General features: G+C 41.9%; 1 protein-coding gene across 5 annotated transcripts in view; it reads right to left on the bottom strand.

Annotated features, from left to right (window-relative positions):
- Positions 1 to 14,113, bottom strand: part of SFMBT2 (Scm like with four mbt domains 2) — a 222,993-nt gene that overhangs the window by 190,999 nt on the left and 17,881 nt on the right. For all 5 annotated transcript variants that reach the window (XM_059912123.1, XM_059912115.1, XM_059912134.1 and 2 more), the window contains exon 2: positions 11,058 to 11,209. In XM_059912123.1, the coding sequence (XP_059768106.1) occupies positions 11,058 to 11,157 (100 nt within the window). In that variant the 5' untranslated portion in view covers positions 11,158 to 11,209. The remainder of the gene's footprint in view (positions 1 to 11,057; positions 11,210 to 14,113) is intronic.

Below are 14,113 nucleotides of genomic sequence, written 5' to 3'. Positions count from 1 at the left end.
ACCTCCCTGGCAGTCTGGTGGTTAAGACTCCCCACTTCCAGTGCAAGGGGCTCGGGTTCCATCCCTAGTCAGGGAGCTAAGATCCCACATGCCAATAAATAAATAAACAAATAAATAAATAAAATCCATAAAAAAAGAAAGAAAGGAAAAGGTACCACTGGGACCCACCCCCTCCCCACATGTGAGTCAGTAAGATCGTGCCCAGGAAAGCTCTGCTGCTCTCTGCCATCAAAACAAACACTTTAAAAAGCAACCAAGAGTCAGACCTAGAATGGGATTGTAAAGATTAAAACCTTTATGCCTTTAACTCTAAGTATGCTGTTTTAACAATAAAATCAAACACAAAATTGAGGGTTTTCGGAACCTGTAACATGTAACACTTCCTCCGCCACCTATGCCCTGAGCAGCTGATTCTCTAAAGACATTTCAAAGAGCAAGAGACAGACACACAGTGTTTATGAGTGGAGGTCTCATAAACCCGGAGCAAATATTTACAGCTGATTCATAAACTTCTTAAACTCGTAAACATTTTATCAAGGAAACTCTGACGGCCTCTTTTCTCTGCATTGGAACTGGTCAGAGGCATTTCCCCACGATGTCATGCAAGCAGACTGTGAAAAGCTACTAAGGAAATGTCACAGCTCAGAAGAAGGCGGGAGTGTTCTTTAGTGGTGATCCAATTCTAGAACACAGAGAGCTGTGTATGTGACTGGAATCGTTCATGTTAACTAGAAAAAGAATACTCAAAGTGGGAGTGCAAACGACTTTACAGTGAAAAATGGAATCAACACAGGACTCATTACCTTTTTTTAAGTCATCAGATCTTGGGTTGTAGAATGTAACAAGCTGAAATAAGACTAATCTTGCAGAGGAGAATGTTAAACCTGTCACCAGCACCCAGTCAAGGAATAGAGAATCAGCAGGTTCAGAATGAATGAAATCTTACAGGGCACCTTCTTGTGCGCTAGATATTTTTTTTTAAGTGGATAGAGAAAGGAAGAAGACATTCAATCTTTGTCATTTTAACTGCTGATAGTCGGTTGGTAGGATCACAAGGTTTAGAAAATGTTTCCACTGTGAGTACATTAAACAGACACAGGGTACTGATAAAACTCAGAAAGGACTAGCCAACATCAATCCTAGGTCTGAGTTCACAGCTGCAGGACTACACCTGGGGCGGGGGGTACAGGGTGGGGGGACAGGCACCGGAACACAAGGTCCTCAAGGGTGTCTCGGCCACCCAGACCCCAGGGGGCCAGAGAGACTTTCCAGGAAAAACTAAACACCCCATCTCCTAGCTAGGGGAGGCAACAAGTATTCAAAAGAGACTTTAAAAAGGGGAGGAGGAGAAATATTATTGAGTCACATTGAACTAGTCCCCGGCTGGAAGAGTAAGAGATCCAGATTTTTCTACTAAGAATGTTGACTCCTTTCCTTCCCAAATAGAAGAGCCCATGGGACTCTGGTTAAATACTCCTAGTCCAAAAAAAAAAAAAAAAGCCCACATTTCCAGTGTAATTCTTTCACTCGGTGGCTTGCCCCGTCTAAATGTGCAATGCCACTTTATCTGCAGACTTCATCAGCAAATTACATTTAGCTGGCCTGGAAAAAGAATGTCAAGGAATCTACTGATCACTATGTCGGCATACTATTTTGCTCGCTTTTATCACCAGCAAGCAAATTACAAATGGAGAAACCGAGCACTCCAGGAACAATCCCGGTCCCCTTCCTTCTCTGTGCCCAGTAACAGGGCCGCCCAGGCTGTCTGCCAGCGAGGCCTCGGTGCCCCCCAGGAGGAGGAGGAATTTTACACGCTGCCTATTTCACTGACAGGACGCGAGTGTCAGTCATGGACCCCAACACTCTCTGAGCCTTCCTTAGGCAAAGAGGCAAAAGTGAAAAATAAAAAAGCTGCTCATGCGAGTCATTTGTTTTAAGCTGAAGTTTCTAGTGCAGCAAAGTGGACCATCATGCAAGGAATCGCAGCAGCTGGGGGTGAGGGGGCGGACCTCAGCAGCACAAGATGCGCACACCCCCAGGGGAGCCACCTTAGACTCCATCCTACGGCCCCAAAACTTTGGCAGAGAAGAGCCAGAGTATAGCTGCTTCTCAGGGAGATGCAGTTGTGTGTCACATGACACATGGGGACCGGGGAGGGACGGGGGACAAGTGGAGGAGAGGACAAGAAGGAATCTGAGCTGCGCCTGGCCCCATAAAGTGTGGGGTGGTAGGGGCAGGGGAAGCGTGCTCACAGGAACCCGTATGTATGAGGGTAACTTCTCCCTGCACCGAACGGCAGGGACAGCCCAGCGTTTCAGAGCCTCGGGATGCTTGAGATGAGATCCTGGCTGGAACACAAGAGCCAAGTGACTCTTGTCATCCGATGTTTCCTCATCTATAAAACAGGGCTAATAAAAGCAGCTGTCTCACTGGGCTGCAGAAGGATGAAGGGACCCAACACGTGGGAAGTACTTAAGAGTGCCTGCCAGACAGCTGGAACTCAGGACCACAAACCTCTCCTCGCGCACCTGCCAGCCAACGGAGAAGCAGCTGCAGGCTGTCTGTGCCCTCTCTGGTTCATCCAACACATGAATCTCATCTGGAAACTTCTGGGGAAAAGAACCTTGGCACCAAGATGCCATCCAGCCCTAAGCACGTCACAGCGGGTCCCAGAACCAAATAGCCCCAAGACCGATTCCAGAACGGAAACTATTTTACTGATGAACCGGTTAAAAGGAAACTCCTAGGGAAAATAAACTACTTGAAGACTCACACGTGAGTCTGTTAACGTCTCAATGTTCCAAACTAGATTTGAGTTTCTACAAGTCGGCCTCTGCTCACCACGAAGGTTTAGATCCTGCCTTAAATCTGTTTCCTCTCTAGGAAATCCGTCTTTGTGGCACCATCTAAATGCCTCCTCACCACACAAGGACATAGGGAAATTCCAAGGAGAAAGGACACGTTAGGCATATAGGAAAAAAGAAAAAAGTGAGTCAGGACCAAGATCTGAAAAATGTTAGGATCACTTAGAGGTAATTTAGAGCTACTATTTCTACTAAAGATCTTAACACCTTGGATGATGCAGGCTGCCCCACACAAGAGCAAGAACTAACCACATGCGTCGGATAAGTTTTCCCCACTGCACACATCCCCCCGCTGCAGATGTGCCGAACCTGACGCTCATGCTTCCCCAGTCATGGAATCACCCCAAAAGAAAGTCAGTACAAATAATATTCCCGACACCATATTATCATTAATGGGTTCAGGATCTACTCATGCTTGAGTTATACCGCAGCTGCATGAAAATGAAAACTCAACACACGGTTGGCTTGGAAACAGCTTTGAAAACACACCGCTGAAAACAACGCAGTAACAGGCATCAGATGTGTGCCCGACAAAAACACAATAAAAGCTCAGTGACGCCAAAAGTGGGAAGATAACCTCACTTAGCAAATGTAATAAAGACTTCTTTAAAGTATATTTGTACTTAAATAAAAGTAGAATGATTAGGATGAACCTTCAGCTATGAGGCTATGCTCTCTCTGAAAGAGAATTTCCACATTTCCATCGGGAGACAAAGGCTCAGCTCTGCTTTTAGAAGTTTTCTCACTCCTACTTTATGTACAGAAAAACACAAGTGGGGAGAACTAAGCCAATTTTGAAACAGGTACTAACATCTTTCAACATAGGTAGGCAATTATTTCAGGGTTTTCCAGATTTTTTTGCAGATAAAAAGATAATTCCAGGTACAGATATTATTTGAGAAACATAATCTAAGAAACTCAATGATATCAAGCAATCTGTAATCCTGTCACTGCCTGGTCTCATCAAAATGCAAAGACACATCTCATAACTTTTGGATGGTGGTCAAATCGCCCAGTGAGTTAATGCTCTTTTTGTTTACATGAATTCACCACAGCAAACGTTTATGATTCAGAGAGCTCAGTTGTCCTTGTATAATTTGCTGTTACGAAAATAATGCAATCCTTTCTTTTTAAAAAATTATCTTTTTAAAATAAACTATCATGTAAGTAGTTAGTAGTTACATTTATGAATTCTTTGGTTAAACATGAAATTCAACCAAAGATTGCTTTTGCTTTGTTTGGGATTTCTTACAAGGAGAAATATTTTAGTGCAAATTCACATGACCTAAATACTTTCACATCATGTACTTTTCTGAAAGATTCCTTCCAGGTTTTCAAAAGGTCTTAGGGGGAGTTCGCTGGCAGTCCGGTGGTTAGGACTTGGCGCTTTTACTGCCGTGGTCTGGGTTCAATCCCTGGTGGGGGAACTAAGACCCCACAAGCCTCAAGGTGCAGCCAAAAAAAAAAAGAAAGGGTCTTGGGAAGGGGCATTCGATGCTTGGGCAGATCCTCTTGCCCTCTCTTACCGGGCACATAGGGGAAAATCCTATTTCCCCCACCTCCCTTGCAGTGGCAGAAACACGCAACTAGAGGCAGAGTCAAGATGGCTATTAGGAGGACGCAGAATTCGCGGCTCCTCACAACTAGGGCACCTACCAGGCACCAGTGGGGCACCACGGACACCTAAGGGGGCGGGAGGAACCCCCAGTGACCAGGTAGGATGCAGGGCCTCGGGGGAGTGAAGGGGGAGGAGAAGTGGAGGCAGGACGGGACTGGCGCCCCTGAAGGGCGGCTGAGGGAGGGGAAGGGATCCCATGCCCGAAGGGGGGAACTGGGGAACCCCTGGGAGGGCAGAGGATCTAAAGGGAGCGTGGCCAGGTTTCCCCTGGCCACTTGGGCCCCCAGGAGCCTGATGAGACGCCGGGCCTGATCCTCTGCCCACTGAGGCCCCCTCCAGCCACGTGAGTCCTGAGGGAGTGGGAGGGAGGGAAGGGGGAGCAAAAGTAAAGGCTGGAAACGCGGACAGGCATCCCTGAGGGGCGGCTGGGGGAGGAGAGGAGTTCCTACACCCAGCGGGACCCACCCACGGTTAGGGGTCCAGCGGCGACAGGAGAGACCCTGGGGGAGACGGTGGGGGAGGGCCACGAGGAACGGGGCCAGTGCGTTCCCTGTCCACTTAAGAACCGGGGAGCCTGTTGAGCTCCCGGGCCTAATCCTCTGCCCTCGGAGCCTCCCTCCTGCTGCGCAGAACCCAAGCCCCGCCCCTAAACCCCCCCACCCAGAGCCCCATCTCTACACTCGGAGACGCCCTCCAATGCGCGGGGCCTAAACCCCATCCACACACCCTCGCCCAGGACCCTACCTCCAAACTCCGGCACCCCACACTCCAGAGGCCCTCCTTTCCACATGCTGCCTCTCTCCTTCCGCACAGGTCCTAAGCAGAGGCGCGGCCTCCAAGTCGCCCTGCTTAGGCCCCGCCCCCAGGGCCTTTTCCAGCTCCGCGGGTCCTGAGCCAAGGCCCCGCCCCACGCTCCAACGCCCCCCCCCACACGCATAGGTCCCGCCCCACCCTAAACCCCGCCCCTGCCTAAGTTCCACCCCTGCCTAAACTCCACCCCCATAGCCAAGGCTTTTTTTCTTTTCTTTTTTCCTCTTTTAGATTCGGGTTCTGTTTTACCTTGTTGATTCATTGTTGTTGATTCTTTTATATTTTTATTTTTCCTAATAAATCTCTTATTTTTCTAATTTTATTTTATTCTTTATACTTTGTTATTGTTCTCTCCTTTTAGCTTGTTTCCCCCCCCCCCTCCTTTTTTTATCCTTTGTTCTGTTATGGTTTTATTTTACACCTTGCTGCAGTTGTTTCAATTATAGTTTTATTTTTCCTAATATATTTTTTATCTTTCTAATTTTATTTTCTTTTTTATTCTTTGATATTGTACTGCTCCTTTTTTTCTTTCTTTCTTCCTTTGCTTTTTTTTTTTTTTTCTTTTAACGACTCCATGAAGCTTGCAGGATCTTGATTCCCAGGCCAGAGGTCAGGCCCGAGCTCCTGTAGTGGGAGCTCCGAGTCCAAACCGCTGGACTAACAGAGAACCTCAGACCCCAAGGAATATCAATCAGATTGAGGCCTCCCAGAGGTTCTCATCTCAGCACCAAGACCCAGCTCTATCCAACTGACTGCAGACTCCAGTGCTGGATGTCTCAGGCCAAACAACCAGTAAGACAGGAATACAGCACCACTCATCAAAAAGAGAAAAAAAAAATGAAATGACAAAAAAATATATTACAAACAAAAGAGGAAGGTAAAAACCTACAAGACCAAATAAACGAAGATGAAATAGGCACCCCAGCTGAAAAAGAATTCAGAGTAATGATAGTAAAGATGATCCAAAATCTCGGAAACAGAATGAAGAAAATACAAGAAACATTTAACAAGGATCTAGAAGAACTAAAGAGCAAACAAACAGTGATGAACAACACAATTACTGAAATTAGATACTCTAGAAGGAATCGAAAACAGAATAACTGAGGCAGACCAACAGATAAATGAGCTGGAAGATAAAATGGTGGAAATAGCTGCCAGGGAGCAGAACAAAGAAAAAAGAATGAAAAGAATTGAGGACAGTCTCAGAGATCTCTGGGACAACATTAAACACACCAATATTCAAATTATAGCGGTCCCAGAAGAAGAAGAGAAAAAGAAAGGGTCTGAGAAAATATTTGAAGAGATTATAGTTGAAAACTTCCCTACTATGGGAAAGGAAATACTCAGTCAAGTCCAAGAAGCACAGAGAGGACCATACAGCATAAACCAAAAGAGAAACAGGCCGAGACACATATTAATCAAACTATCAAAAATTAAATACAAAGAAAAAATATTAAAGGCAGCAAGGGAAAAGCAATAAATAACATACAAGGGTCTCCCCATAAGGTTAACAGCTGATTTTTCAGCAGAAACACTGCAAGCTGGAAGGGAGTGGCAGGACATATTTAAAGTGATGAAAGGGAAAAATCTAAAACCAAGAGTACTCTACCCAGCAAGGATTTCATTCAGATTTTATGGAGAAATTAAAACCTTTACAGATAAGAAAAAGTTAAGAGAATTCAGCACAACCAAACCAGCTTTACAACAAATGCTAAAGGAACTTCTCTAGGCAGGAAACACAAGAGAAGCAAAACACCTGCAATAACAAACCCAAAACAATTAAGAAAATGGTAATAGGAACATACATATCGATAATTACCTTATGTGTAAATGGATTAAATGCTCCAACCAAAAGACACAGACTGGCTGAATGGATACAAAAACAAGATCCATATGTATGCTGCCTACAAGAGACCCACTTCAGACCTAGGGACACATACAGACTGAAAGTGAGGGGATGGAAAAAGATATTCCATGCAAATGGAAATCAAAAGAAAGTTGGAGTAGCAATTCTCATATCAGACGAAATAGACTTTAAAATAAGACTATTATAAGAGACAAAGAAGGACACTAAATAATTACAGGCCAATATCACTGATGAACATACATGCAAAAATCCTCAACAAACTACTAGCAAACGGAATCCAACAGCACATTAAAAGGATCATACAGCATACTCAAGTGTGGTTTATCCCAGGAATGCAAGGATTCTTCAATATATGCAAATCAATCAACGTGATACACCATATTAACAAATTGAAGGAGAAAAATCATATGATCATCTCAATAGATGCAGAAAAAGCTTTCAACAAAATTCAACACCATTTAATGATAAAAACTCTCCAGAAAGTAGGCATAGAGGGAACTTACCTCAACATAATAAAGGCCATATATGACAAACCCACAGCCCACGTTGTTCTCAATGGTGAAAAACTGAAACCATTTCCACTAAGATCAGGAACAAGACAAGGTTGCCCACTCTCACCACTATTATTCAACATAGTTTTGGAAGTTTTAGCCACAGCAATCAGAGAAGAAAAAGAAATAAAAGGAATACAAATTGGAAAAGAAGAAGTAAAACTGTCACTGTTTGCAGGTGACATGGTACTATACATAGAGAATCCTAAAGATGCTACCATAAAAGTAGTAGAGCTAATCAATGAATTTGGTAAAGTAGCAGGATATAAAATTAATGCACAGAAATCTCTTGCATTCCTATACACTAATGATGAAAAATCTGGAAGAGAAATTAAGGAAACACTCCCACTTACCACTGCAACAAAAACAATAAAATACCTAGGAATAAACCTACCTAAGGAGAAAAAAGACCTGTATGAAAAAACTATAAGACACTAATGAAAGAAATTAAAGATGAGACAAACAGATGGAGAGATATACCATGTCCTTGGATTGGAAGAATCAACATTGTGAAAATGACTATATTACCCAAAGCAATCTACAGATTCAATGCAATCCCTATCAAACTACCGATGGCATTTTTCACAGAACTAGAACAAAAAATTTCACAATTTGTATGGAAACAAAAAAGACCCCGAATAGCCAAAGCAATCTTGAGAAAGAAAAACGGAGCTGGAGGAATCAGGCTCCCAGACTTCAGACTATGCTACAAAGCTACAGTAATCAAGACAGTATGGTACTGGCACAAAAACAGAAACATAGATCAATGGAACAGGATAGAAAACCCAGAGATAAACCCACGTACATTTGGTCACCTTATCTTTGATAAAGGAGGCAAGAGTATACAATGGAGAAAAGACAGTCTCTTCAATAAGTGGTGCTGGGACAACTGGACAGCTACATGTAAAAGAATGAAATTAGAGCACTTCCTAACACCATACACAAAAATAAACTCAAAATGGATTACAGATCTAAATGTAAGGCTAGACACTATAAAACTCGTAGAAGAAAACATAGGCAGAACACTCTATGACATAAATCACAGCAAGATCCTTTTTGACCCACCTCTTAGACAAATGGAAATAAAAACAAAAATAAACAAATGGGACCTAAAGAAACTTAAAAGCTTTTGCACAGCAAAGGAAACCATAAACAAGACGAAAAGACAACCCTCAAAATAGGAGAAAATATTTGCAAATGAAGCAACTGACAAAGGATTAATCTCCAAAATATACAAGCAGAGCTCATGCAGCTCAATATCAAAAAAACAAACAACCCATCCAAAAATGGGCAGAAGACCTAAACAGACATTTCTCCAAAGAAGATATACAGATTGCCAACAAACTCATGAAAAGATGCTCAACATCACTAATCATTAGAGAAATGCAAATCAAAACTACAGTGAGGTATCACCTCACACTGGTCAGAATGGCCATCAACAAAAAATCTAGAAACAACAAATGCTGGAGAGGGTGTGGAGAAAAGGGAACCCTCTCGCACTGTTGGTGGGAATGTAAATTGATACAGCCACTATGGAGAACAGTATGGAGGTTCCTTAAAAAACGAAAAATACAACTACCATACGACCCAGCAATCCCACTACTGGGCATATACCCTGAGAAAACCATAATTCAAAAAGAGTCATGTACCACAATGTTCATTGCAGCTCTATTTACAATAGCCAGGACATGGAAGCAACCTAAGTGTCCATCAACAGATGAATGGATAAAGAAGATGTGGCACATATATACAATGGAATATTACTCAGCCATAAAAAGAAATGAAATTGAGTTATTTGTAGTGAGGTGGATGGACCTAGAGTCTGTCCTACAGAGTGAAGTAAGTCAGAAAGAGAAAAACAAATACCATATGCTAACACATATATATGGAATCTAAAAAAAAAAATGGTCCTGATGAACCTAGGGGCAGGACAGGAATAAAGACACAGATGTAGAGAATGTACTTGAGGACATGGGGAGGGGGAAGGGTAAGCTGGCACGAAGTAAGAGAGTAACATTGACATATATACAGTATCAAATGTAAAATAGATAGCTAGTGGGAAGCAACGGCACAGCACAGGGAGATCAGCTCGGTGCTTTGCGACCACCGAGACGGGTGGGATAAGGAGAGTGGGAGGGAGACACAAGAGGGAGGGGATATGGGGATATACGTATGCATATAGCTGATTTACTTTGTTATACAGCAGAAAATAACACAACACTGTAAAACAATTATACACCAATAAAAATGTTAAAAAAAAAAAAAAAGAAGAAGCACGCAACTGATTCTGCTCAAGAGGTTCTGAGCAAAAGCCTCTTCTGTGCTAGAGTATTTAATTGCTGATTCAAGACCCTGCAGCCCTGCTCATCCCCTACAGGGACAAACCTTGAAGCACCATGTTGAGATGGGACAGAGCATCCACTGACCGTGCTCCAACAGTGTGAACCATTTATAAACATTTACTGCATTAAGCCACGGAGTTGTTTTTTTTTATTGGAGTATAGTTGATTTACAATGTTGTGTTAGTTTCTGCTGTACAGCAAAGTGACTCAGTTATACATATATATATTCTTTTTCAGATTCTTTTCCATTATGGTTTATTACAGGATACTGAATACAGTTCCCTGTGCTACACAGTAGGTCCTTGTTGTTTATCTGTTTTATATATAGTAGTGTGTATCTGTTAATCCCAAACTCCTAATTTATCCCTCCCCCTCTTTCCCCTTTGGTAACCATAAGTTTGTTTTCTGTGTCTTTGAGCGTTTCTATTTTGTAAATAACTTCATTTGTACTATTTTTAATGCTACATACAAGTGATATCATATGATATTTGTTTTTCTCTGACTTACTTTACTTAGTATGATAATCTTCAGGTCCACCCATGTTGCTGCAAATGGCATTATTTCATTCTTTTTTATGGCTGAGTAATATTCCACTATATATATATGTACCACATCTCCTTTACCCATTCATCTGTCAATGGACATTTAGGTTGCTTCCACATCTTGGCTATTGTAAATAGTGCTGTGAACATTAGAGTGCATGTATCTTTTCAAATTATAGTTTTGTCCGGATATATGGCCAGGAGTGGAATTGCAGGATCATAAAGCCATTGAGTTTTTGAAGTGATGGGTCACCTCACTATAATGTAGCCCACTGTGCCCAGTATTTCTAACCAAATTTTGCATAACTTTCGAGCTGCTATATGCTTATAAACGTGCCCGCAAATCCCAGGAACAGGCAGTATGTGAGGTCTAGAATGCTGCCCCAATATTTTCTAAACATTTTCAGGAAGATATTGGTCAAGACATCAAAAGGCCAAATGCATTTAGAAAACTAAATCGCACCTGAATCAAGATCTCCGTTACGGTCAGCTGAGCTCTGATGTTTTTCCAAGGATGAAGACGAAGGGTCCTGCATGCTAGAAACTGACACGCTGTTCTCCATTCTTAACAACTGTGGATCGTCCTCTCTTAATTCATCCTGAAGGAAGAGTTACCTAAGGGCAACCAACAACAACAGAAATCAGAGCACTGTAATTGTATTCACTCGTTTTTCAACTCTCCGAAAATAACGGTGTCCCATCAGAGCTGCTACCATTTCATTACAACAGGCAAAATGCAATGTCATGTAACAGAAAGTACCAGGATTGAAGACTAAAGAGCACATATCCACACAAGGTCAACAACAAGGTCACAGCACAGCAGAAGCATCCACTTTCTACAGGTCATCATCACCACTAAGATGGACACATTTTTCACCAGTAAATAGAATCGATGTGTCAACCCCCAATCTACCTTGGCAGCGTTGGCAAGACACTCCACCACCCTGCTTCTCCCTCCTCTCTCGCTGGATGCTGCGAAGCAGGAACCCGCCCCCCACCCCAGCATCCCCACACACAGGTAAGGTGTCCGCGGTCTCACAGGTGATTCGTTACCAAAACCAGTTAAAGAATCAATGCTTGCAAATAACGTGCTTTTTGACCAACTGGACTTTTCCTGTAGTAACATGGCTATTCCACACTTACATTCCGATAGGGTGGGTAGAAAAACAGATAAAATTACAGCCGGTTCTCACAGAACCCTACGATCTAGTTTGTGCACATCACAGCCCATGAAATACCCAGACACAGTCATTACAAAGGGTCAGCCACTCAGGACTGGTTTGCCAAAATAAGGACCCGGATTCCTGCACTTCACTCTGCAGGTGGGAGTAGGCACTGCAGGGTTTCATTCCAGGAAGCGAAATGATCAGGTTTGTTTCAGAAAAATCATTTGGGCAGCTGCATGCCAGACAGATGGACAGACAAGGGGAGGCTGAATGGAAACAGACTAAAAACAAAAACGTGCCAAGTGGTAGGGCATCCCATGATTAAGACAAAAACTGAGAAATTACTACATAGTAGTTTGTAGCTCTTAATCCCCTACCCCATCTCCTCTCCCCACGGGAAACCGCTGGTTTGTTCTCTACGTCTGTGAGTCTGCTTCTGTTTTGTTATATCACTTTGTCTATTATATTTTTTAGATTCCATATGTAAGTGATAACATACAGTATTTGTCTTTCTCTGTCTGACGTATTTCACTAAGCGTAATACCCTCCAGGTCCACCCATGGTGTTGCAAATGGCAAAATATCATTCTTTTTCATGGCTGAGTAATATTCCATTATATATCTATTTTAACGTCATACGTGGCTAGCAGCTGCCGTAGTGAACAGCTAGACCACTGCCTAGGCAGGCAGGAGTTTATTATATTTGAGTTTGGAACATGTCCTAAAATCATGGCTCTCTTGAAGGTTGTAGTACAGCGAGCTAGTTAAAAGAGAACATAGGAATTTTAAAACCTAAGGAACTTCGAAAGGAGACTGAGCAGTTTCTCCATAATATTCCAGAAATCTTTCATCACAATCTTCCTAATGTAGTAGGCTTTCAGTGAATGTGCTGGTTTTCATCAATTTCAAAAAAGAAATAGTCTTAACAGCTAAGTTATGTCATACTATTATTGCTTTTTTCATTCATTTACAAATTCAAGAAAATCATTCCACCTCAAGATGTAACCAGGCAGAAAGTTTTTCTTCAAGGAAAAATCTATAAACCTAACTATTCGTAAATCAGTCAAGCCCTTATTAAAGGAGGAAAAAAGTTTGCTTTTTTTCAAGTTTTTAAGATTCCTATTGATTCAACTCTATCCATCTGCCTCTAACTAGATACTATAAAAAGGTAATCGGTGACTATAAAATAAGATCAATTTAAATGCACCAGACCCATCATTTTAAATAGAGGTCAAAAGCAACGACATAAATACCAAAAACCCACATTATTCTGTAAGGGCAAGTGACAAGGTTCCGTCTACCCCCAGGTTGCAAAATGTATTTATTTTGGCAAATGACATGTCACTGTTCGCTTTCTTGGCAATGTTTACTTTTTGCCTTCCCATAAAAGGTATACAACTTTGTACTCTCTGTAGAAGTCTTGCAAAATAAAATTACAAAGGAACAAAGTAAAATCACTTGTAATTCTAGCACCCAGGGATAATCTCTTTTATTTTTATAGTATCTCCTCCTGATAGCTTCTCTGTGGGTTGTTTTTTTTTTTTACTTCATATGGAATTTAGAATTTTAATTCATTTTCCATTTAAACATCACATAGAAAGCATTTTCCCCACATCATTAAAATTCTTTGAAAACATGACTTGAAATGATTGTATGACTGTTATTATAATATGAACAGGTTATTTATTTACCATTCCCCTACTGCTGGCCATTAAGTTGGTTTTTTATTTTTCACCATTATGAACACTGTACTACGCATTCTCACATACCTCACATCGTTCCCACATTTTAACTTTGTGGGTATTTTTTATGGATTTTTAAGAGCTCTACGTATCTTATCCCACAAAACTCTTGCAGATATTTTCCCCAATTCTCCCTTTAGTGGGTCCTTCTGATATACATATGGAACGTGAGCTGTTTTTTTTAACTTAGCCCAATCCATAATTCACTTTATTTCTTCTAAAAACTGTATTCCTAAAATGTCCTCCCCCATTGTAAGATACCAGAAGTTTAACTTCCCTAGGGTTTCAAGTTTTACATTTACCTTTTTAACATCTGTCCCCATATGTTTATGCTCAAATACTTTGTGCGGTGCAGTTCTGAGGTGACCACCTCCCGCAGTTAATAATCCATTCCTACCCCATTGGGTTTCTAATACCCTGTCTTTACCATCCATGAAATTCTTACATGTACAAGACTGTGTTTCTATGCACCAAACTTTCCTTTAATTTTGAGAAAAGTCAGCAAAATAGGAACTATGACTGTTTATACGTTCCCCCATCCTTAGTTCAGCGATCACTGAACTTGGGGCCATTTAAGGTAGGTTTATAAAGGGGTGACAATGGTTTTGCATG

This window comes from Balaenoptera ricei, chromosome 2, assembly GCF_028023285.1.
Source record: "Balaenoptera ricei isolate mBalRic1 chromosome 2, mBalRic1.hap2, whole genome shotgun sequence".
In the NCBI taxonomy this organism is placed as follows: Eukaryota; Metazoa; Chordata; class Mammalia; order Artiodactyla; family Balaenopteridae; genus Balaenoptera; species Balaenoptera ricei.
The sequence above is the reverse complement of the archived record's forward strand: the minus strand, read 5'-3'. Positions and strand labels throughout refer to the sequence as shown.